At 58.4% G+C, this 24,151-nt stretch overlaps 2 protein-coding genes across 6 annotated transcripts in view; one reads left to right on the top strand and one right to left on the bottom strand.

Annotated features, from left to right (window-relative positions):
- Window positions 1-1,191: 1,191 nt before the first annotated feature.
- Window positions 1,192-4,549, bottom strand: LOC149857956 (uncharacterized). Its single transcript, XM_090061645.1, has 3 exons — window positions 3,923-4,549; window positions 1,772-1,843; window positions 1,192-1,383 (listed from the first exon to the last, which is right to left on the bottom strand). Exons 1-3 carry the CDS (start codon window positions 4,493-4,495, stop codon window positions 1,357-1,359), a joined length of 672 nt encoding a protein of 223 aa, XP_089917771.1. The 5' UTR covers window positions 4,496-4,549; the 3' UTR covers window positions 1,192-1,356.
- Window positions 3,882-24,151, top strand: part of ZMYM3 (zinc finger MYM-type containing 3) — a 33,128-nt gene continuing 12,858 nt past the window's right edge. The window contains exons 1-12 of one of the 5 annotated variants that reach the window (XM_090061629.1): window positions 3,882-4,011; window positions 14,746-15,662; window positions 16,434-16,477; window positions 16,850-16,922; window positions 17,529-17,820; window positions 18,252-18,429; window positions 18,926-19,138; window positions 19,878-20,028; window positions 20,594-20,709; window positions 22,769-22,855; window positions 23,150-23,300; window positions 23,879-24,051. In XM_090061629.1, coding sequence (XP_089917755.1) covers window positions 14,765-15,662; window positions 16,434-16,477; window positions 16,850-16,922; window positions 17,529-17,820; window positions 18,252-18,429; window positions 18,926-19,138; window positions 19,878-20,028; window positions 20,594-20,709; window positions 22,769-22,855; window positions 23,150-23,300; window positions 23,879-24,051 — 2,376 coding nt within the window. In that variant the 5' untranslated portion in view covers window positions 3,882-4,011; window positions 14,746-14,764. Of the gene's footprint in view, window positions 4,012-4,443; window positions 4,553-13,083; window positions 13,512-14,745; window positions 15,663-16,433; window positions 16,478-16,849; window positions 16,923-17,528; window positions 17,821-18,251; window positions 18,430-18,925; window positions 19,139-19,877; window positions 20,029-20,593; window positions 20,710-22,768; window positions 22,856-23,149; window positions 23,301-23,878; window positions 24,052-24,151 lie in introns of those variants that run through there. The other 4 variants (XM_090061630.1, XM_090061627.1, XM_090061628.1 and 1 more) reach the window with 4 other exon arrangements.

The following is a 24,151-nucleotide window of genomic DNA, read 5'->3' on the forward strand; positions in this document are numbered from 1 at the left end:
AACGCGCTGCCAATCACCGCCCGAGCTCTCAAGCTTGGGTGAGAGGCGCGAAGGGGACAAAGGAGCGCGGCCTCGCTCGGCCCGGAGGCGGGTGCGCATGCGCAGACCCCTGCGGCCCGGCTCGTGCGCGGCCGGTGCAGGCGCTCCGGGCCTCGCAGCGGGTGCTGTGCCGGCCCCCCGGGCGAGCAGACGCTGGCCGGGGCCCTGGCCCGGCTCGGCGTGCGGGACTCCTCGCTACAAAGCCCCGCAGGAGCGGGTCGGACCGGCCTGGCCGAGGGCAGCTTGTGCGGCGCCCGGGGCCGAGCTGGGAGCGGCGCCGGCTGCGGGGGACGAGCCGGTGGCAGCTGCGCTGCTCTTGCCGTCTTCGTCTCGGGGGCAGCAGGGAAGCGAAGTGCCCGTACTTACAACTGCGGCAGTGAATGAGGGCAGGACCGACCGGCTGCGAGCGCCGGGCCGCCCTTAGCCCACCGCCCACTCCGGCTTCCCGGCCGGCGGCCGTGGCGCTGCACTGGCTGAGGCTGGACCAGCTTTGGCCATGCCCCCAGGTGGCTTTTCAGCCTTCCCTGTGCTGCTTTCTGCTGCCCCACGACCGCTCGCGGCTCAGGCCCATCTCAGCCCAGCTGCTCCAGCTGAAGCCAGTAGTACAGCTTCCAGTCACCCCAGCAGGACCTGAGTTGGGTCCAAGCTGGCTGCTCTTGAAAACCTCCCTCCCCCCACCTCCTCCCTCCCCTCATGCTTTTAGCCACCTTGACAGGGTGGCTAAGTCTGGGCTTGTGACACATGGGACATGTTGCTGACCACTGGCATGTGACTGGAGACTCCAGCCCCAAGTAGGCAAGTTGCCTAGAAGAGCCGTGTCTGTCCCTTCCCAGACCAGCTGGGTGCCACATCCATGCACTGCTGAAAAGGGAGCTAGGTGTATGCCACTTCCCAGTGCCTCTGCTTCAGCCTGCCCAGGCACAAATAAGGAGGCTCTCATAGCCTTGGGCTCATCTCACCGCCCAGGAGCGTTTTACAATGGGATGCAAACAATGGGTGTGTTTGAGGCTCAAGCCAATAAGGAGTCTAGCCCCCTCCTCAGAACCAACACAGGTCGTCTCCAGATGCACCTGCAGCTCTGATGTGGGCAAGCACTAGGAGTCAGTTTTTGAGCAAGATGGCTGTCCATCTTTATACACTTCACAGAAAATATTCATAGTTTCATAGTTTATGTGAACTTAAATGCATAGTCTGTTCCAGTTCTGAAGCTAGAGAGATTTCCCACAGTGCACACCAGGAGGATCCATGAGATGAGACCAGGCCAGGCTTCCTGCTCGGATGCAATTGTCATCTGCACCTCAGGAACAGCAGGATTACTCAGAATTGGGGGGAAGAGGTATGAACCTGTGCAAAGGAGATGCTGACAGGCATCAGACTGATCCCTGGCATAGCCCTGCCTCCCTCCATGCCTCTCAGCCCCACTGGTGACCAGTTTCTTTCCCATCTTACCCATCAGCATGCTCAAGATAGCTCTATGGGAGCCTCAGGAATTAACACCATTAAATGGAGCTAAGCTTTTAATATACTGTACTAAGACTAAATAAATAACATGCAAACTGGCAGGAAGCCCCCCAAGTCCTGGCTCTTTCAGCACTGGTTTCCAGTTGTTGCATGTGCAGGTACAGCCTGAGATGAGCCAGTTCTGGTCAGAGGTGGCTCTAGATCCTTGCCCTAGAAGAAGCCCGTGACAGGCTCTACCCTGGCCCTCCACCTCTCAGCCAGAGCAGCTTACCTCCTCTCCCCTCTCCTCAGTCTCCCAAAGGCTGCTCCTGCTCCTTGAGGCCCTGCTGGGTGCCAATGGTCCCTAGGAGCACAAGAAAGCACAGGCACTTTCTAATTTTCAAGTTTTCAACCATGCAGCCTTCATAGCATTTTAACATTGTTTTCTGGAGTCTCTCTTAGCATTTACATTGCAGCAGCAGTCAGGAAGACAGGGGTGCCCTGCTTGCACATGCACATTACCTGTTCATTGCTGCCACCTCAGAGCCATCTGCCCTGGCCTCAGCAGCGCTGACTGGCAGCCTCCTAGGTGCTTGAGCTGGAGAAGGAGGGCCCCTTTGAGCCCCCAGGGGTGGCCGATGCCCAGCCAGGGCGTGGAGGAAGAAATTCCACAGCACAAGGTGCAAGCAAGCCAGGCAGGCTGTTGGGATCACAGCAGCCTTCCACTTTCCTCCTGGCTAGTCTGGAGCCCCGTCTTTCCCTCAGCTTCAGCTGCTACAGCAGTGGGTGCTTTGCCATGCCCAGAACTTTGCATGGCCCTTTGCCCCATGTGCTGCGGCTTGCCTTGTGCTTCAGCTGTGAGCCCCCTTCCTCCTACACGTCCCATTTCCTTGCCTTGCTGTGCTCCAAGCCTGCGGCTCGGCCCTTCCCCCACTCCAGCGGTCTGCCGGAGCCTGGACGAGGGGGGAGGGGTGGAAGGAGCAGGTGGTGGTGGGGGGAGGTGAAACCTGTGGAGGATGGAGGGCAGCAGGTCCAGGGCAGCTGTAAGAGTGTGGAAGGGGCCGAGGTGTTCCCAGGGGAGGGGATGGAGAAGACCTGGCTGCACTGTGGGGTGGGGTCCTGGGCAGAGGCACGGGCTGGGGGCAGGTAGAGACTGGGGAGAAGAGAGAAGGGCAGGAGAGGTAGTTGGAAGTAGGGATACAGAAAAGCACCGCGTGGGACAGCAAAGCAGGCAGGCTCTTAAGCCTGTTGCCTGGTGGGGACAGGGGCAGGAGGGCTTTGGCAATGGATGCTGGGGGCTTCCCTGGGCTACCTGCGTGGGGGCAATCAGGCTAGCTGGTCTCTGGGCTGGGTGAGTGCAATCTGCAGGAACAGCGGGTGAGTTTTCAGGCTCTCCCTGTGATTGGGGGGAGGCAGAGCCCCGGGGGCCAGCACTGGAGCTCCGGGAGGGAAGATCTAGAACGGGGGGGGGGAGCAGAGCCCCTGGGGCATAGCAGAGGAGCCCCTGGGGGCAAAGGGGGAGGGGGGGGGAGCTAGAGCATGTGGGGGGGTGTACTGGAGCCCCTGGGTGCAGGGCAGGGGCAGAGTCCTTTGGGAGCAGCAAGGGGCTTGGGAAAGGGGGGAAATAGAGCATGGGGGGGCAGGACTCCTGGGGAGGAACTGGATGGGGCAGGGCCCTCGGGGGCAAGGAGGGGGAGAAGGGAGCCCCTGGGGTAGCAGGAAAATGGGGAGAAGGAGCAGAGGCCCTGAGGGCAGGGAGGGGCTATAGCATGTGGGGGGAAGAGGGCTTGTGGGGAGGCAGAGCCGGGGCAGGGTGGAGCTGTGCCAGCCAGTCCGCGCACGGGGGAGCCGCGGGTGTGCGGGGGGGGGCAGGGACGCACTGTGCGTGGGGCGGCGGCGCAGGCCGCGTCGCGGGTGGGGGCCGTGGGCAGGAGGGGCCGCAGGCGGCGCGGGCCCGGCCCGCGGATCCTGGCGGAGCGCCCCGGGGTGGGTGCGGGCGGGCCGCGGAGTGCCCGTGCGGGTGTCCCGGGGGGCTGAGCCGCGGGGAGATGGGGGCGTCCCGAGGCGGGGGCGTGGTGCGAGGGGGGGAGCCAAGGCGAGCAGCTAGGGGGCCCGGCGCGGGTGCGGGGGTCTCGGGCGGGGGCGTGGTACGAGCGGGGCGGCGGGGGGAGGCGCGGGTGACCGCGGGGGCGTCCTGGGGCGAGGAGCTGGGGGTCCCGGGGCGGGGGCGTGGTGCGACGGGGGGGGCGCGGGGGCGTCCCGGGGAGAGGAGCTGGGGGGCGGGGCGGGGGGGGGTTGCTGGGGATCGCGGGGCGGGGCGCGGGCTGCCGGGGGTACCGGGGCGGGGCGGGGCGACCCGGGGGTCCGGGCGGCGCAGCCCATCCCGGGGGCGGTGCCGCGTCCCGGGCCCCGCGAAGCCCCGCCCGGCCGCGCTGTCACTCACCGCCCCGGGGAGACGCGGAGCTCCGGGAGGCGGCGGCCGGGCCGGACCGCACCGCACCGCGCCGCGCCGGGCCCGCGCCAGTGGCGCAGGTAGGGTCGGGCCGGGACCCGCCCCCGGTCCTGCGCGGGGCGGCGGGGCTGGGCAGGGCCGCCCCGTCACGGCCCCAGGGGCCCCCGGGGGTGGCGGCGCGGGGCCCGGTGCCGGTGGCGCGGCGGCCCCGCTTCGCGCGTGACGGGCAGCTTGCGGCGAGGGCGCGGTGCCGGGTGGGGCTCCGTACACACCCCCGCATACAGCCCTGCCTGTCGGGGGCTCACGTTCCCACTCCCGCTCCCGGCCCCGCTGCACTCCGCCGCCATGTTTTCCGGGCCGCCCCGCGGGCCCCGCGCCACGCTCCACTCCGGGCCGCGCGCTCCGCTCCGCGTTTTCCAGGCTGCCGCGCGCAAGCGAGTCTCGCGAGCCCGAGCCCCACCGCAGCCAATGGGGAGCCGCCCCCCGGTCGCCGCAGCCAATGGGGAGCCTCCCCCGCCCCCCCGCGGGCTGCAGCGCGCTGAGGGCTCCGAGCGGCGCCTCCATTTAAAGGGGCCGCGACCCGCCTTGGCGCCGGGGCGAGCAGGCGGCACCGGGAGCCAGGTGCGGGGCGGGCCGGGCGGGCCCCGTGCACTGCGAACCGAGGGGGGCGGGGCCGGCCGCGGCGCCCGCCACTGCGCTCCTGGGAGGGGGGCGGGGCCGGCCCCGTGTGCGGGGGGCGGGGCGGGGCGGGCGCGGTGGCCCCACGCGGGGCGGAGCGAGCGCCCCCGGGGGCGGGACGCTGCGCCACTGGGGGTGCGGCCCCCGCAAGGGCGGGGCAGCGGGGGGGCCCCCTGCCCCCACGGGTCGTGCGTGGCGGGGGCGGAGCTGGCACGTGCACGCGGGGTGCGGGGCGCTGCCGGGCCGCGCGTGGGCCGGTTCCGCGGGGGTGCGGGCGCCCGTGGTGCCGCGCTCCCCGCTGCGGCGGCGCATCGGGGCCAGGCCTCGCGGGTCCCGGCTCCCCCGTGACGCCCGCGCGGCACCGCTCCGCCCCGCCCCGCGCGACCGCCTCGACATAGCGCGCAGCGGGCGCCGCCCCCGCGCGGCCGGGGTGGGGCGGGGCAGGCAGTCCCGGCGCTGCGCGGGGCGGCTGCAGGAGGCGCTCGCCCGGCGGCCCCTGCCCCTGCCCCTGCCCGGCGCGGGCCTGAGCTTCCAGCTCCGCGCAGCGCCGGGACTGAGGCTGGGGCTGGTCCTGCCTCGGGCAGAGACGGCCACGTGCGCCCTGCAGGCCCCTCCCAGCCCAGGGGCTTGGGCGCGGGGCCAGAACCAGCCGTTGTGGCTGCAGCGGCCTCGGGTCCCGTCCGTGTCGAGGCGTCAGAGCGCTGGGCTGTCCCCCGGTTGCGGGGGTGAGATCGGCTGTGCCCCGGCGGAGATGTCCGGCCAAGCGGCTGCTACCTGCAGCGCTGAGCTCCCGGGCGGGGAGAGGCTGTGGCTGTGGAGCTGAGTCTGGCCTGCTCCCTTGCCGCCTGTGCTGGTGAAGGGCCCTGGTGGCTGCAGAGGAGGCGTCTCCCTGTGCTTGGCATTGGGGGCATGCGGGTGGCCTGGGCAGCAGGTGCTGGCCAAGCTCTCGAAGACCTGCTCTGGAAATGCCACCTGTGCAGGATTCTTGCCTGTGGTGCTGGCTCCCAAGAGGACCGGGAATCGCTTATTGCTCTCTGGGGTCAGAAAGCCTGAAGGGCTTCCAGATGTCCAGCTGCTTGGCCAGCTCGGGAGCCTCACAGCAGCAGTCTGGCTCTCCGAATAAGGCGAGGCCCTTGGCACTTGCTTTGTCACTCTGGCCTGTCCAGAACTTCGACCTACTCTTTTTCCAGCAGGTGCTGTGGCACCCTGGGAGCATGGAGTGTGTCAATACCTGGGGTGCTCTGCACCCCTCAGCTTGGTGCTTGTGCCCTGCATGTGTCTTTGGCGTGGGGATGATGACACTGTTTTGGAAGGTAGCAGGAGCCTTGGCATGTCATGGAAGAGGTACTGTTTGCTTTGTGAGTGGGGCTTCAGGTAGGAGAGGCCCTGGTTTGTTGACAGAAAGCTGCACGGCAGCAGAATGGTTTACTGCCTGCCTTGATCTCTGGTCAGTCCTTGAGGCAGATGTTTCTGGGAGCGAGGCTCTACTCTTGGGTTGAGATCCTGGATGTCCTGCGTCACTGCTCTGGGCTGCTGCACGTGCATAAAGGAAGCACGCTGTACGTTGAATAGACCAGGCTCTGTCTTGCTCGCTTCTCCCCATGAACTCTGAGATGCAAAGCCCCGAGTCCACCACAACTGGGCGAGGAGTAGTGCTGGTCACCCAGTGAGCTGTGCCGGCAGAAAGCCGTTGCAGTTGAGCAGTTCCTGCCTTGGGCAGGGGGTTGGACTAGCTGACCTCAGGAAGTCCCTGCCAGCTCACTTCTCTCTATAACTATGGGATATAATCTCATACCTTCTTTGTAGTGGGTCTCCAGGGTTTAGATAAGTGCAGCTGCCAAGGCCGGAGCAAGAGAGAGCCTGGCATTGGGGCAGCTGTGCAGACTCCATGAACTAGAGCAGGGGTGGCCAAACTGTGGCAGGGGCAGCTTCTGTGTGTGACATGGAGCAGGTCAGGGAAGAGACTGGCAGCACAGCAGCAGATGGGGCAGAAAGCAGAGCAGCAGAGGAAAGGGGTCAGAGTGGCACACGGAGGCTGTCGGCCTAATTTGCAGCCTGTCTTTCAAAAAGGGTGCTCCCCACTGAGCCAGAGGACCGATTTCTAGGTTCAAAGATGGAACAGAGAGCTTGCTCACCTAAGCAGGCCCTCTGTAATGCCAGCCAGAGTCACCTGTGGCTCCTGCTAGAGGAGGTTTTGGAGAAAGGCATCCAGCACTGACAGGCTTAGAGATGGCAAATCCCCCACATTCCTGTCAGTTTTTTCAGTGGTTAATTACTCGCTGTTAGAAATCTGCATTATTTCTACTAGGAATATGTCTAGCTACAATATTTCTAGGTCACAGTTTCTAATGGTAGAAGTCAGGCTGCAAATTAGCCCCTTATCCTCCCCGAGTGCCGCTCCAGTCCCCTTCCCCTGCCCAACATGCTGCTCTGCTTTCTGCCTCCTGCACAGCTGCCACTTTGCTGCAGGTCCCCTCCCCGATCTGCTGCATGCTCCTCACAGAGGCTGCCTGTGCCACAGGTTGGCCATCCTTGGTCTGCAAGGTGCCACCTTACTCTGTCTTTCTAACCTTTTGGATATCTACAGTGCCCTTTCCTCAACTTTTGCAGAATCTCACTGCTTTCCAAGTGCAGTCTCCCATCGTGTGAGCATGACATCCATTCATTCATCCTTGATGGAAAACTATACATTTAGTATTACATTTTGTGTAGTTTGCTTGTACCCATGATCCAGATCACTCTAACAGTCTTCTATCTCTCCTCCATATTTTCTGCTAACCCAATATATATGTCCTCTGCAAACTTCATTAGTAGTAATAATGGAACTAAAACTATCTAAGCAAAGGTCATTAATCCAGGCCTGGGAGGCAGACTACAAGGTACTTCCCTAATGTTCATTGTGGAGGAGGACCTGAAGTGATAGGGAGCGTCATCAAAGGTTACTGCATCATCTCTTCATATTGCCAAGGAGCGGTTGTGTAGCCCCAGTGGCTATGGCTTTGGTGTTCTGCAGGCACCGAGCTGGAGTTGCAGTCCTCCCAGGTGTAATGCAAACTTGGGACTCTAAAACAGTAGCATTTGAGGGGGAAATTTTCTTTTATTTCTCTGGAAATGTCCTAGTATTTCAAGTTTAACACTTTTTCCAGAGAGCTGCTTGACCAATTCTTATGAAACTCTTGGGTGCAAGTTCTCTGGACCACTGATTTTTAAAAAACATTTAGCACAGTGGCCAACCTTTTTCTCAGATGTGCCACAAGTTAAGCCCTGAACCCTCCCTGAGTGCCATGCCAGTCCCCTTCCCCTGCCTGGTCTGCTGTTTGGTTTTTTTTGCGCCCTTTCCTGATTCCCTGTCTGATCTGTTGCTTTGCCTTCTGCTCCCTACACTGTCTAGCACTGTGCTGCCTGCCTTTCCCTAAGGTACACCGTGCCACATGCAGAGGCTGCCCATGCCACTTGTGGCCCCTGTGCTGCAGATTGGCCACCCCTACATTAGTGGATGATGTTTACTGCTTCCTTAATTCAGATGCATCCTGTTGGTGAGAAAGGTGAGGAGTCTGCAGCCCAGCCTAGATTTCAGGGCTCTGAATCAGTAGGACAGTTACCCAAGGGGCCATCAGCCTCTGGTAGAGGAATGATCTGATGATGTACTCTGGATCCTGCACTTGCAGTGCTTGGGGAGGCCATCTGATTTGTCATAGCAGAGCACTAACCCCCTTTGTGGGCTGGCATGTTCAGTGCTCTATATCCTCGTTAGCTGCTGGATAATATCTGTGGGATCCCAATCTTTGCATCTTTGATCCCAGTCTGTTTGCTCAGCTACGTCATGAGTGACACTGCTCCAGGTGGCATGGCAGGGCAGAGGATGTATCCCCTGGGCTTGTAGGGTCAGTGGGGTTTTTATAAACTACCCAGTGTCCCAGCCAAAAAACAATCAGGGCACTGGGAGCCATGGCAGATATATCTCACCTCAAAGCCTCCCTGGCCTAGGGCGGGATCCAAGATATTACATTACATGCCTAGCTGAAAGAATGAGCATGTCCTGGTACGTGAGGGCAAGAGGTCTGCTGTGTTGCAAACAGCCACAGGCATTCCTCCCAGAACAGCATGCAGAACTCCGGAAAGCAATGCTCTGCCCTGGCAGTTCTCAATCGGGGTGCTGTGATTCTTCTTAGGGTACCATGTGGTCTTGGCACTGAGGTCTGCAAACATCTGCGTACATGCAATTCAAAAGATAAACCCAGAGATCTCAAATAGGAACCCATGAGGTCAAAAACATTCTGAACTGTTGTAGCCCGATTTCTTTGCAACAGAATAATTGCTCCAATTTGTCCATTGTTAAAAATGAGTGAAAGCTCAAAGTTGGCATTTTGAGGGGCAACTGGGGGGGGGGTGCCCAGAGTCTAGAAAAGTTGACCACTGTTCTTAACCCATCCTGGGAATCCTGTCCCTGACAGCCTGGCTGCAGACAGGCAGACATCTGTAGACATGTCTCTGTTGAACAGCTTGTGTCCTGATCTCTTGAAGGCCGACTACATTAAGGACTTGTAGCTCCAAGTGGGAAAGGTTTGCGGCAAAATTCAGCGAGACCCTTTACATACAAACTGCTCAATGGCTTCACCTGCCTGAGTCCAACCTACAGAACCAGCTCCATCCAGAGACATTGGGCATCCATTGTAATCTGTTATGAATGTGTAAAAGGCAGACTCTGTCCGTCTCTGTGGCCCTTTGTCATCAGACTTATGCAGGGCTTAAACACCCATGCCCACTAAAATACCCCTGTGTCACATGGTATTGGCACAGTCCTGCCAAATGTGCTGAAGGGGAGCAGGGCTAATCTTGTAGTGGGAGCAACATGCTCCAGCAGCTGGTCCACTTTGTGCCATGTCTAACAAGGATGCTGTGCGCCTCTCAACCCCTGGGTTCTTCCCATGGTAGTGGCAGTGCAGAGCCACTTAACGGACCAGTCATCCTGCCAGTTACCTTTGCTGTCCATAGGCCCATCTCAGTGAATCTGCTTTCCACATTCTAAAAACCTTGGACTTTGTCTAGAACAACTGAAGCCTGAGAAAGTTCATGTAACACTCATTCCTTTGGATGCCAGTACACGGGTCACTGCTACAGGGCAGAGCCTGTCTGCATGGGTGTCTCGTGTTTTGTGTTGCTGTGTCCTGATTGCTTAAAATGAGAAAGTTGTGTTAAGGCAGACTCAGTCTGAAGCCAAGTGCCCCTTGCTGCCTTGGGGGTGATTCTGCAGTGGACAGCAGCAAGGCTGGCATGCTGTCCTCCCTCCAAGCATCTGCATGGGATTATTGCTTGAGTTCTAATGGAGGGAGTCCTCACTGGCATCTTGTGCTTCAGAACATGCTTCTGTATCTAGGAAGATCAAACTAGCCATCAAATGAGGCCTTGGCCAGCAAAAAAAATAAAAGGGGTGTATGTGCATGAATGTGTATATGTCTGTGTGTGCATGTGCCCCCCTCTCTGGGCTTGCACATGGCACCTGTTGATGTGCTTGAGTTGGAAATGTGTCTTCGTGTTTTGCTGCATACATCAAATAAACCCTTTCCTTATTCATGTGGTTGGGGCTGAACCTGTTGCTGCTCACTGCCGTGATGGTCTAGCTTCATGTTTCCCTGGAGTGGAAGTCCTGATAGGGAGTATTTTCAGGGGTTAAAAAATTGTTCCTCTTCTTGGAAGCAGTGTCTCGGCACAGTTCATGCCTCCTGGCAGCTCTGCAGCTTTTCTCTGCGATTTTTCTCCTCTCCGCGCCCTGCTGAAGCACGTTTGAGATGGTACCTCCAGGTAGGACCTACCTCCTGCTGATGTGGGTCAGCTCTACAGACTGCAGGGATTTCCTGTGTTGTTCCAGCTAAGCCTAGTTTTGATTCTGGCAGCAGGGTGGGGAAAAGTGGCTGCTAAGTTCTTGCCATGCCCTTTATCATCTTGCATGGCAACCTTCTTCAGCAGAGAGAGTTATTTTGTAGTTTCTTGTTGCCCCAGTTTATTTTCTCTGATGGAGTTGAGAGTTGTGTGACTAGTAACATAACTTGTTCATTTGACAGGGTCACCTACTCTCCATATAAAATGAGTCTCTAGAGGAATTCAGAATAGGCTCCATGCCCTTCCAGCTGTGAGAATGAAACATTGGCATCTGCACAACTGACCTGTGTGACGAGTACCAGCTCTAACGGAGGTCACCGGAATAAACCAGCCCCCATTCTTTGCTCTTATGCGCAGTAACTGTAGGGACCATACTGTCAGAAGAGCTGTGGAACAGGGTAAAGGTTGCTATATTGGCTACCAGGAGCTTGTAGCTGCTTCTGCAGGAGGCAAGTCTGGAAAGAAAGAGCTGCCTTGTCTCTGCTGTCATCTTATGTAGTCTGGTGATGGAGCTTTTACAGCTTCCCTTAAGGAGATATTGTGGAAAACAAAGATTTTTTTGCCTTTTTTTGAAAGAAGCAGAATAGGTGGTAGGGTGCCTGTCCATTCAGTGCTGAAACCAGGAGCTCCTCTTCCCTGCAACATGTGACCTAGGGGGTGCCTGATCTCCAAAGGTGGGAAATTGAAAACTGCAGAGGAAAAAAGCTTCTTCCTGCCATGTGATTGCCTGTGAGGCCCATTGCCACAGTGTGGTGGTAAGGCTTAGCACTTGGCAGGCTCTGGGAAGCATCTAGCTCAGGGGTGGGCATTTATTTCAGGCGGAGGGCCGCTTAGTGAGTTTTGGCAAGCCATCGAGGGCCGATGACAGGCACCCAAGGGCAGATAAATATTAATTTTCTAGATTTTTTAGGGGCCCTGTGGGACAGATAGAATGGCTTGGCAGGCCGCATTTTGCCCACCTCTGGTCTAGCTAGTTATCTGGCTGAGGAGGGTGTTCAGAGTGTGGCTTACATGTGCTGGGAGGGCCGCAGCCAGCTTCTGCCTGGTGCAACTGGAACGCTCCTTCCCAGGGAGCCAGCAGGAGCCGTGCCTGCTGCTGTGGTTTCCACGCCTTCCTCTGAAGCGCCCAGTGTGGATGGGGCTGCGCTCAGTGGTCCTGCCCAGGTGCTGCTGGCTGTGCCCCATTCCTGCCCCTGCTGCGCACTGGCTCCCTGATGCAGCTGCTGGGTGTGTTTTGGTTACCTGAAATGTGTGCACGTGCCTTCAGCTCTCAACAGGCTCCAGCCCTTTAATGGCTCTTTGACCTCCACCCTTCAATCTCTCTGCCAGCAAGGCACCAGCACAACCCAGTGTCAGCAGAATTAGCGGTTGCCTTTTCCCTGAGCAAGGCCGTGCAATCCCAGATTACACTGACCATTTCTCTTGATGTTGCATTGCAGACTCGTGCCTGCTTTGCTGTCTGCTTTTCCTCCCCACAGCCTCCGGTCTCCTTAGCTCTCTCCCTCCCAGGGTTTTTCAAGGTATTTCCTCCTGATTCAAATCTATGCTTTTGTTTCCTTTCCTGCTGCCTTGCTCTGCTGTGAGTGCTGTATGTGCTACCATCCTGCCCTTAATTGCTAGTGTCCCACCCCTGCAGACTGACGCACCTCAAGTTTCTTGCACCCCCAGCATGGCACCATGTCTCCCTGAGCGATTCAACTCTTGGCCCTTGGGGACAGTCTGTATTAAAGGTGCAGGCTGCCTGGCCCACAAGGTTGCTGGGAGGTGATTGTTTCATAGTTTCTAGGGTTGGAAGGGACCTGAGCAGATCATCAAATCCGACCCCCTGCCATGGCAGGAAAGAGCATTGGGGTCAAACGACCCCAGCAAGGTGTACATCTAGCCTCCTCTTAAAGACCCCCAGGGTAGGAGCCAGCACCACTTCTCTTGGAAGTTGGTTCCAGACCCTAGCCGCCCTGACTGTGAAGTCGCGCCTCCTGATATCTAACCTAAACCTACCCTCTGCCAGCTTGTGACTGTTATTCCTGGTCACTCCTGGTCGTGCTCGGGGGAACAGGGACTCCCCCAATGCCTGCTGATCCCCCCTGACTAGTTTGTAACAGGCCACTAGATCCCTCCTCAGCCTTCTCTTGTGGAGGCTGAACAGTTTCAGGTCCCGTCGCCTCTCCTCGTAGGGCCTGCCCTGTTGTCCCCTGACCATGCGAGTGGCCTCCTCTGGACCCTCTCGATACTGTCCACATCCCTCCTGCAGTGCGGCACCCAGACCTGGACGCAGTACTCCAGCTGCAGCCTGACCAGTGCCGCACAGAGGGGGAGGATCACCTCCCTGGACCTGCTCAAGATGCATCTGTGGATGCAGGGCAAGGTGCAGTTGGCCTTCCTGACCGCCTCCCCACACTGCCGGCCCATGTTCATCTTGGTGTCAATGATGACTCCAAGATCCTTTTCTGCCTCTGCCCTGACAAGAGGGGAGTTCTCCAGCCTGTGGGTATGGTGCTGGCTCTTCCTCCCCGGGTGCAGTACCTTGCACTTGTCAGTGTTGAATCCCATCCTGTTCTCGTCCGTCTACCCCTGTAACCTGTCTAGGTCCGATTGCAGCCTTTTCCTCCCATCTGGCATGCCCACATCCCCCCCACATCTTAGTGTCGTCTGCGAATTTGAACAAGGTGCTTTTTACCCCCTCATCCAAGTCACTGATGAAGATGTTGAACAGTGCGGGCCCGAGGACCGAGCCCTGGGGGACCCCACTGCCCACGTCCTTCCAGGTCGAACATGACCCGTCCACCACCGCTCTCTGGGTGCGGCCCTCCCGCCAGTTGGTGACACATCTGACTGTGTGGGTGTGGACACCGCAGTCCCTGCATCTAAGGATTTGGTGACCTGGTCGTAGAGGCCACCAGGTTGGTCTGACAGGACCTGCCACTAACGAACCCATGTTGGTTGCCCCTAAGCATCATCTCCCCCCGGCCCCTCATGGACATGGGCCAGGATTACTCTCTCAAAAAGCTTGCCCAGGACTGAGGTAAGACTGACTGGCCTATAGTTCCCTGGGTCCTCCTCCCTCCCTTTTTGAAGATGGGAACCACATTGACCCTCTTCCAGCCCTCTGGCCCCACACCAGAGCACCACGAGTGCTCGTACAGCCGTGCCAGGGGTCCCGCAATGATCTCAGCCAATTCCCTCAGCACTCGGTGGTGGAGATCATCCAGACCAGCCAATTTGAACATGTCCAGTCCCTCCAGACGTTCCCTGACGCAATCCTCCCTGACCCTTGGCCTGGGTGCGCCTCCCCTGGGGCCTGAGGGGGGCTGGTGGGGGGGCTGATCCAGTCCCTGCTCAGGAAAATGGAGGCAAAGTTGTTAGATAAGTTAGCTTTGTCATCTGGTGTGACGACCAACTTTCCCAGTTTAAACTAGGGGTGTTCAGCCCCTCGTCTGCAGGGTAGATTCAGCCCACGCAGCTGTCATCCAGCCTGCGGGGCTCCCCACGGGCCTGAAAACTTACCAGTGGAAAGCAGTGACCGTTCCCCTGCCACCATGGTTTCAGAGCTGTGAGGAGCCCTGTGGGTCTGATAGCATAGCCCTGTGCACTACATCGGGGACCCCGGGTGGTACAGGCCTGATCCAGGGGTGATGCAGGGCACCAGGGCTTGATCCTGGCATGCAAGGACTAATCCCAGCCCACAGGGCTGGTGCAGGGCCTGGTCTGGGTGTACAGGGGGCAGCCAAAGCTATACCAGGCCCAATCCAGGCCGCAGACCGACTCTGTGCCACTCACCTGGCCTGCGGGGCCAAATGGTTGAGCACCGCTGGATTAAATGGTAACGTGGGTAGGTTGGTGAGAGCCCTCCAGAGGGACAAGGTAGGCCAGGCTCCTGAAACAGGAGCAGCATTCAGGGGAGCAATCCTGCTGCTAGCTCAGCAACTGCCTGAGCCCTCTGAGGAGCCATGCGAGTGACTTGTGCTAGCCTGCTGCCTTGCTCTGCTGTGAGTGCAATTACTCAGCCTGCGGGGGCTTCCAGCCACAGCGGGGCATGGATGCACGCTGGGAAGTTCCCAAGGGCTTACTGACTAGGCAGGGACTGAGGCAGCTCTCCTGCTCGGAAGCCTGTGGCCCCCTGTCCTGCAAATGGAGGGGTCTGGTTGCTTACAGCCTGGTCAGTGCTGGGTGTCTGGGGCCTCACCTTACTGCTGGGGTAGAAGAGAGGTGTGTGATGCTGCATTTCTCACTCACTGACAAATCTTTCTTGTTCCCAGTTGTCACCTGTTGTTCTCAATGGATTCCAGTGAGTTTCCTGGCTCTTTGGACCCCCTTTCTCTGCCAGATAAGCCACTTATTGGCGATCTCCCTGCTGACATGGAGTTTGGGGAGGATCTCCTGGCCTCCCAGACTGCTGCTGCTACCCAGCCAGTCTCAGCCCTGCAGCCCCCTGAGATGGAGTGGGAGCAGTCCAAGCCAGTGACTTCAGAGAGGGACTTGGATCTTCTGGTGAAATCAGACAGTCTGGCCGACCTAAGCAAACCAAACAGCCTTGATCTAGATCAGCCCAGTGTCCTGGATGTGCTGGAGAAACCCGGGGTTTTGGATGACCTGGACAAAGCTGCTGACTTGATGGGTTTAAACAAGTCTGAGGACCTGGAGGGGCTGTACAAGGCCCATTCATCCCAGGACATGGCCAGCGAGCCTGGGGGCTCCTCTGCATTGGCTCAAGCAGACCTGGCTGCAGAGACATGGAAGGAAGAGGATGGGGAGCCCAAAACCGATCCTGGGGACTTAGAGGAGGATAGTGCCACACCTGCTCCTGTGCTGAGCGATGGTGGTGCCCCAGAGTCGCCCCAGGCACCTGCTCCTGACCCCGGGGAGCAGAGCAGCACTCCTGCAGAGGAAAGCACCACCCAACCCTCGGCTGTGCCAGCAACTCCACTGCAGCCAGGACTGAAGCAGGTAAAGAAGACCAGATTGAAGGCCCCAAAGAAAAGCTCCACCACACAGAAGGAAGGGCCAGCATCAGAAGAGGGAACGGAGCAGAGCCCAGATAGCAACGTGCCAGCCCTGCCCCCAGACCACGTTGGCGATGGCCAGGGGGAAGAAGGCAGCGAGGGTGGCAAACCCTCGCTGCAGCAGGAGAGTGGCACACCAACAACCCAGGATGCCACACAGCAGCCAGCAGCAGGTGGGTGGATGCTTGCACGCAGGGCTTGGGCTTTTGTGAGATCCCTGGCAGGCAGCTGCTGCCACCGCTTCAGGCCATGGGGCTGTGCCTAGCTCCATCTTGCCCAGTGGCAGTTGGTGTTGTTTGCTGACACACTTTCTGAAGCAGCCCCTAAAAGGTGGGCCTGGAAGCTGTGGCAGTCAGGGCCCTGCATGTAGGTGAGTGTGCTCCCTGCCTGTGGGACCTTCTCTGTTTGTCTGTGCTCCTGGTGGCTCTGAGGCCCCTGGGATGGGTCAGTGGTGGGTCACCAATGGCTTATGGGCCACTTCCCTTGCACGAACACTGAAGTGCTGGGGCTGTGCAGTGTTGGGAGGGACGTTTCCAATAGGTGGGGCCTACCATCCCTGCCCCCCTCTGCAGGGAGCAAGGCACGTGTCCCTGATGCAGCTGAATCTGCCTGGTGCTTTCAAAGAGAAGATTTGGCTTCAGGGCTGTGAGCTCAACCCTAGAAATATAGAAGCTCTGGCCATGGCTGCCCAGTATCCCTTGTTCCCATCTCCCAAAAGCTGCCTTCCCCCAGCAGCGTACTGGCTCATGCTGGGTCTAGGGATCTTCCCAAAGCGTGGTGCCATGTCCAGGCCTTCCTGTGCAAAGCCGCCTCATCTGTGGGACTTGTGGTCTCTCCAGGGTGTGCAGAGAGGCCAGGAGGGCAGCTCCTCTGTACTGGGTGCTTCCCCTTTGCTGGAAAGAATCAAAGAAAGGGTTCAGGTCTCTTCTGTGTTTCCATTGCAGGAGATGGCCTGACCGGGAAGGGGAACGAGCAGCCAACTGAGAAGGTGAGCAGCGTAGCTTGGTGCCTGTGTCTGTGAGCTCCCAGAGCACCCTCTCCATGACCAAGCCCCAGTGAGGGACACTGACTGGCTGTCTGTGCCATGTCCAGTTCCGGTAGGAAGGAGCTTGCCCGCTTCCTGTTGCAGAGCATGGCCCAGAGGCCCCCTCTGTGCTGTGCATGTGGCCTCAGTCTGTTACTTCCATGCTGTTGCCAGGGCACCGTCCCTAGTGGTCCCATCAGCATCCCCACATGGCTAGCCCTGGCTAGGACCTTGGCCTGGCCTCAGCACAGTTTCAGGGGAATGCAGCCAGGACCCTGGAGATCCCTGGGCACTGTCCTCGGTGGCTAATCTGCATGTTCTCTGGGTGTCTTCTAGGAGCAGAAGAGAAGCGAACGAGCCAGGAGGTCGGAGGCAGCGAGGCCTGAAACTGTGAACTCCTCTGAAAGCAGTAAGTGGCTCGGCCTGGGCCAGGGCCTGGGCTTAGCTTGGGAGCAGAAGGCTAATGAGTGGGGCAGAGGTGCTGTGAGCAGACCTAGGGGAAAGTCCCAAGAGCTTGGGCACTGACTGCCCTGTCACCCCAAGGCAAATCTCTGCCACACAGTTTTCCATCTGCACACAGGGATGTTGGTCCTGACCTTCCCCTGGGATTGTGCACGGTCTGTCGGTGTAATCTCAGTTCCATTTGCCTATCCAGGGCCTCCCCATGCAAAGCACCAATGAAGCATCCTCTGGGGATACATCCCTGGAAACAACTCCTCCCTAGTGCCCCCTGCCCAGCTGGGGCAGCCTGTCCTGTCGGGGCTGTCTGTCTTTGCCGCCATGCCAGCAGGGGTCCGGAGACTCTTCATTGCAGGGCCTTTCTGAGGAGATGTGTCTGGCCCTAGTGTCCAAGAGGCAGGGCCTGCAGCCCTGTGATTCTGTGCTCATCTGCACAGAGAGGAGATGTGTTATTAGAGGCTGCCTGTTATTAGAGGCCAGCCCCAGGACCTGCCCAGTTGTCTGTGGGCACCATGCGTCTCCAGGCTCCTCACAGCTTCCCCCTTTCCCCGTTCAGTTCCAGTGTCCGACGAGGACTCGGACGCGATGGTAGATGATCCCAATGATGAGGACTTTGTTCCATTCCGCACGCGGCGCTCGACCCGCATGTCCCTGCGCACGCAGATGGCCCAGCGCGCCGCCCGCTCCACCGTCACTAAGATGACCTGTGCCCACTGCCGCACCCCACTGCAGAAGGGGCAGACGGCATACCAGCGCAAGGGGCTCCCTCAGCTCTTCTGCTCCAGCTCCTGCCTCACCACTTTCTCCAAGAAACCTCCTGGCAAGAAAATCTGCACCTTCTGCAAAAAGTATGTGATTGCTTCCCCGCACTGTGCCTTCGGCCCCATCTCCACAGCCACATTGGCCATCTAGCCTACCCCTGCCCCGGCTCTTGTGGTCCCTGCTTACTTGCCTTTATGCCCCTCTCACCCCTGCCCCATCTGTCTGCATGGTCTCATTCCATCTGCACATCCAGGTGCTTCCCAGGCCCTGTCCTACCCCCCTTATGCATAGCAGGCTCCGCTCCCCTCCATGCCCTTTCCTGTTCTCAATCCCCTGCCCTCTCTCCCTTTAGTAGCCCTGTCCTGCTCCACTTGGCTTCCGCCCACTCTGTGTCCTTGCCCACTGTTTCTCCCTGCTGTCCTGGCGGGAAGGACAGCTCTTCTTGCACTGCAGCTGTCTCTCCCATGTGCTGGAGCAGACATGTGCCTGCACTGACAGCTTCTGCCCTCTCCGCCAGGGAGATCTGGAACACCAAGGACTCCGTTGTGGCCCAGATCGGCTCAGGTGGCTCTTTCCACGAGTTCTGCACCTCGGCTTGCCTCTCTCTGTACGAGGCCCAGCAGCAGAGGCCGGCACCTCAGCCTGCAGAAGCCTCCGACACCAGCCGCTGCAGCGTGTGTCACAAGCCTGGTGAGGTAAAGGAACTCCAGGACTGCTAGTGCTTGGCTCAGCGGGCTCCAAAGCTGCCTGCTCTCTCTGCGGCTGGAGCTGGAATTTGTGCCACTGCCTGAGTTGGCCAGATCCCTGTGAGCCTCCCATTCCGGTTACGGGACCTTGGTCCTTCTCTCGGAGCCATATGCTGGGACCTGCCAGCACCTGCCTCACTTGGCGCTGCTTCAGGGTGTCAGCCTGGGATTCAGGCTCCTGCCTACGAGCAGATATGGGCTCCTCTTCAGATGGCTGGAACCTGGGGTTGAGGAAGACTCGCCCAAAGATGCAGCTTCTGCGCTGCTCCCCTCCAGCTGCCCCCATGCTTCCCCCTGGCATTCGGCTTCCCCACCTGGAGCAGTAGCCTGCCTTTCTGGAGGGACAGGCAGGCTTGGGGGCTAGGCCTTGCAGGGTGCCTCGCATGTGTGGAGGGAGGCTCTGCCAGCCCAGCCTGAGGGGTGACTGGTGCCAGTGTCTGTGCAGATCCAGCACGAGGTCAGCAACGGGAACGTGATTCACCGCATCTGCAGCGACGCCTGCTTCACCAAGTTCCGAGCCACCAAGGGGCTGAAGACCAATTGCTGTGACAACTGCGGGCTCTACATCTACAACAAGGGGCTGCCACTTGAGTACCTCTTCCACGAAGGCCAGCAGAAGCGCTTCTGCAACTCGGCTTGTCTCAACAGCTACAAGAAGGTGAGTACGTTGGGTGGGGTAGGGGGAATGTGTCTGTGAATGCATCCCCTTCTCAGGCCTTCTGCCAACCTCCCTCGCTCAGCACCAGAGCTCCCTCTGACAGCAGACAGCACTGAATAGCCCCGGCTACTGCACCTGAACCTGCCAAAGCTTCACGGCAGATCTGCAGTCCCTCCAGAGCAAACAGTGTTGATGCACCGAGACTTGGCTCTGCTGGAACTGCAGACTTCAGGCCTGTCTCCGAGCTCCAGCAGGCCTCAGTGTTGGATGGGATGAGCTGGCATGGAAAGCAGGTTCGGTCGTGTAATGTGAGCTGGGCACCTCCAGCCCAGTCATTTAGCCAGCGGCGACTCCCGAGGTCTCCAGGGTCCGGAGCTGGTTCAGTCCTGCACTCCTCATGTAGTGTAGAGTTCATGTAACTAGCCCAGGTCCTCTTTGACCCCCAGCTCCTTCCTGCTGGCTCTGGTGTCCGCCCAGAGCACCTGCATGCCTGTGCTAGTCTGGACTCCAGGTGGACTTCCAGAGTCTGGAGGCAAGCACAGGCTGCCCAGTAGTACGAGCTGCTGCTCCATCCCTATCTGTGGGGACCTGCAAGCTGTGGGTGTATGGAGCAACCCAGGCTTTCACCTCGGGTGTCCTGGGTTGGGTACTGGAGAAAAGCTGCCTTGAGGGTAGAAGGAATGGAAGGGGACAAGCACGCTGGGGCCTCTGTAGCAGCAGCTCTTCTCTGTGCTTGCAGAAGAACACCCGCGTGTACCCTTGCATGTGGTGCAAGACGCTGTGCAAGAACTTTGACATGCTGCCCAATGTGGACCGGTCGGGGCGCACGGGCCTCTTCTGCTCCATCTGCTGTACCACCTCCCACAAAGTGAAGCAGTCGGGCCTTGTTGGTAAGAACTCCCCCAGCTCCACAGCCCCAGGTCACGAGGAGTGGAGGGGGCAGTGTCACACACTATGGGGTAGAAGGAGCCTAGATCTGAGGAGGCCATCCCTATCCCCCCACTCCCAAACTGGAGTGCAGGGAAAGCCGGTGTCGCAGCTGCTCTGGCCACCCAGGCTCTTTGCAGAAGCTTGGGGCCTGTCCTCTGGTGCACTCCCTGCTCAGATATACCAGGGAGCCCTGGCACAGTCCTGTCCACTGGAGAAGACAACAGTGGCCCTGGCAAGACTGGTGCATGCATGAGGCTCCTGTTGCCACTGAGCTGGCATGGGAACTGCAGGCTGCTTTCCCAGGCAAGCCAGAGCTGCACCACTCCCTCACAGGGGTCAGCTCTTGTCCCCTGGGACAGTGCATCTAGCCTTGGAGAGCTTTCCTGGAGTTCAGCTGTCACTGCAGTGTATGAGCATTGTACCCACAGACAGACCTGGGGGTGAGAGCACATGGGCTTGGGAACAAGCAGCCTAGCACTGGCCTCTCAGGCTGCTGCACTCACCATCTCCTCTCTGACTCGCCAGGTCCCCCTAGACCCTGCAGCTTCTGCAGAAAGAGCCTGTCCGAGCCCTGCTATTACAACAAGACAGACCAGGTCGTGTACCAGTTCTGCAGCCCCAGCTGCTGGACCAAATTTCAGGTACTGAGATACTCCAGAGCTCCCTTCCTCCACCTGTCCCAGCAGAGGCTGAAGCTTCCTCAGTTTCCCACAGGGAGAGCATACAGGAAAGACATGCTAGGGCACTGGATCGTGGTCAGAGCTTCATCTGGTTGGAGTGTCCTGCTCTGCCCCAGGGCTGGGTGTGAGTGGAAGTCGGTTGTAATGTGCCCGTGTGGCTGCAGCCTGTGGCAGCTTGAGGCTCGGGTGGTAACTTGCATGGTGTGTTTCTGTGGAGGTGTAGCAGGAGCTCCCCAGTCAGCAAGCATATGCTGTGGGGTCAGGAGCTTCCCAGTCAGCAAGCACATACCGTGGGGTCAGGACTGAGTGTGAAGGACAGGGTAGAAATGAAATCCTTTCTCATTTCTTTAGCAGCTGTGGAAGGTGTTCATCTGAGCACACTGGAAGGTGTTTTCTGATCATTTAAAGGCACCAGATAACTTGTACCTGATGGCCCTGAAAGATGGGGCTGGGATCTTTGACCTGTTGATATTCATTTTCCAAACATCTAGAATTTCCTTCACCTTCAAAGGAAACTGGAGGAACGGCCTTGTTGTGCTATTGTTCCAAAAGGGCGCAAAGGGGTCCAAGTCATGGTAGGCCATTATGTAAGGTCAGTCCTGAGCAACAGAATGAAAAGTCTGAGTAGAAATTCAGTCAATAAAGAATTAAAGGAGAAAGATTAATTGAATGCCAGCCAATGTGGTGTTTTGGGAAATAGACTGTGGTGTCCTCTCCTCTGAAATCAAAAATGTGCTTGGTAACAGCAACAGCACAGATTTAATATCTGTAGATACTGTCTCTTAGTGCTCCGTGTTCTGATCAAGACGAACACACGTGTGCCATTGAAGCACCTGTGTGTGTGTGTGTGTGTGTGTGTGTGTGTGGACTGGCTGATGAGTTTCAGAAGAGAGATGTTAAGGAGGAATCGTAAAGTGGTTCCACAGCAATCCACCTTAGGCCATTCAACATCCTTGCAGTGGTGTAGGAACAAATATCAAATCATGACTGATCAACATCTGCAGGTGACTCGGAGATGGGGGGAGAAGTGAGTGATGATCAGGGACGGCAGCAGTATGGAGCAGTCTGGATTGTTTGGTCATCTGGACTCACTCGTACTCAATGTTTTTAAGTCTTGTCAAAGGCCAAGTCCCACCAGCACCTGACCTGATGCTGCCCAGGAGCAAAACAGGCAGAGACACTTGCAGAAAGAAACTGGAAAGCAGGGTTCTGAAAAGGCTGTGAGGAGGAGAGCCTTTTCAACCAGCTGCACCCCAGCCCCATGCACCATTATACCTAAAAGGGCAAATGCAGACCTCAGACGTATGAATAAGAGGGCAGTGAGCAGGAGCAGGGGGGACGTGCCAGTGCTGTGCAGCACTGGTGAGACCAGTTTTCAAATGCTGTGTGCCCATCGGCATCCAAGGCCGTTTGGAAGATGGTGAAAATGTGGAGCAGGCGCAGGGAAGAGCCACGGCAACAACCCGTGGGGTGGAAGAATCCTGAATGACTTCAAGAGCACAATTTGTTCTGGTGTGTCAAGGAAGAGGTGGCTTGATTACCAGGTATAAGCACTGTCCCAAGAAGGAAATACCAGGTATCAGAAGGCTCTTGAACTTGGCAAGATGGACAGAACAAGAACCAGTGGCTGGAAGCTAAAACAACAGCAATTCAACTTAAACATCACACCCAAGTAATCACGAAGGCAATTGAACCCTGGGCCAAAGGGTGGATTCTCCCCCTCTCGTGCCTTTAGCTCCAGCCCAGATGCCTGCATGGACGTCATGCTTTAGCCAAGCACAAGTGACTGAGCTTCGTGCAGAGGAGACGGCATGAATTCTCAAGCCTGTGATGTACGGGAGCTCTGGGTATATGAACACATGGGCCGTTCTGACAATAAGAGCTTTGTGTGGCCAGGCTTGAGGCTGGGTAGTGGATGCTGTAGGTCTGGACAAGCGGGCACCTGCTGGTGGGTAGAGGGGGCATGCTCTGTTCTCCACGTGCTCTGTACTCTGGAGCTCTCTGCCTTTGTTCCCTACAGCACACCAGCCCGGAAGGGGGCATTCACCTGAGTTGTCATTACTGCCACAACCTCTTCAGTGGGAAGCCAGAAATCCTTGACTGGCAGGTGAGGAGGGACAGCAGAGCCTTGGTTAGATTCCTTGCTCTGATCAGAAGAGGAGGTGGAAGGGGTAGTGCCATTGGGCAGTGGCAGCATGCTGCTCTGAATTAACTGGCCCAGCTATGGGTGGGAGGCACCACCCTGAGCTGTACTGTTCGGGTGTTCAGGACATGCAGGGCTGGCATCTGCCCTGCAGCCCAAGGAGGATGCCTTGCTGCTTGGGCTCTGTGCCGGGAGCCCACGGTTCCCCTTGGCACCCTGGGCTGGCACAGCTGACCTGGGCTGCACTCTGTTTGGCAGGATAAGGTGTATCAGTTCTGCTGCAGGGACTGCTGTGAGGACTTCAAGAGGCTGCGGGGCGTGGTGTCCCAGTGTGAGCACTGCAAGCAGGAGAAGCTGTTGCATGAGAAGATCCGTTTCTCTGGCGTGGAGAAGAACTTCTGCAGCGAAGGTACCCAGGGAAGACGCGCGCGAAGCGGGCTCCTTCTGCCAGCCCTGCGGCTGGGGAGGGTGGGGGCCTGGCTGCAGACCTTGGGGAGACTGTGCAGCTGCCACCTGGGGCAGGGCCTTGCTGCGCGCTGAAGGGAAGATGCATCGGAGATGGGTCACTGTCCGGCCAGGACCTGGGGCCGAGGCCTTGCCATACGTCCTGTCCGTGGGGAGGGGTTTCTCATTGCTTTTCTCTCTCTGGGGCTGGGGGAGACAGCAGGTGGCAGCTCCGCTCCTCCTGTCAGCACACACATCTACACTGCGCCTGGGCTGGCCCGGCCCGGCCTTGCTCTGCCTGCCAGGTTCCTGCACACAGGAGGTTGGAGGCGTCTGTGTGGAGTCAGACTCTTCCTAGAACCATAGAGGTGAGAGATGGCAAGTCCCCATGAGGTCTCATCTTGTCCCAGCCCCAGGGGCCAGTGCAGGATTGTTACTACAGTGCGTTCTGTTGTGTCTCGCAGACCTGGCTGCCAGTCTTGTTTGGGTCAGGGAGCCCCCAGTACATCCTGGGAAGGTTTCACTCCTATTGTTTCTCCGCAGGGTGTGTGCTTCTTTACAAACAGGATTTCACCAAGAACCTGGGCCTGTGTTGCATCACCTGCACCTACTGTTCCCAGACCTGCCAGCGGGCAGTCACCGAGCAGCTGGAAGGCAGCACGTGGGACTTCTGCAGTGAAGACTGCAAAAGCAAATACTTACTGTGGTACTTCAAGGTCAGTATTGGCACTGGCAGCTGCCTGCCAGAGCTGTTGTAGGTGCCTCATCCAGAGCAGTGGGTGTTGCTGTGGGGAGCTTGCACTGACGGGACACTGC

Source organism: Crocodylus siamensis, chromosome 8, assembly GCF_052110815.1.
Source record: "Crocodylus siamensis isolate JL-2025a chromosome 8, ASM5211081v1, whole genome shotgun sequence".
Taxonomy (NCBI): Eukaryota; Metazoa; Chordata; order Crocodylia; family Crocodylidae; genus Crocodylus; species Crocodylus siamensis.

Coding starts and splice junctions, on each gene's coding strand:
- LOC149857956 (XM_090061645.1), bottom strand. CDS start 4,495: ATGGAGGCGCCGCTCGGAGCCCTCAGCGCGCTGCAGCCCGCGGGGGGG. Junction 1,844..3,922: donor CTCCGCGTCTCCCCGGGGCG/GTGAGTGACAGC, acceptor TTGTGCTCCTAG/GGACCATTGGCACCCAGCAG. Junction 1,384..1,771: donor CTGAGGAGAGGGGAGAGGAG/GTAAGCTGCTCT, acceptor TCCTTTGCACAG/GTTCATACCTCTTCCCCCCA.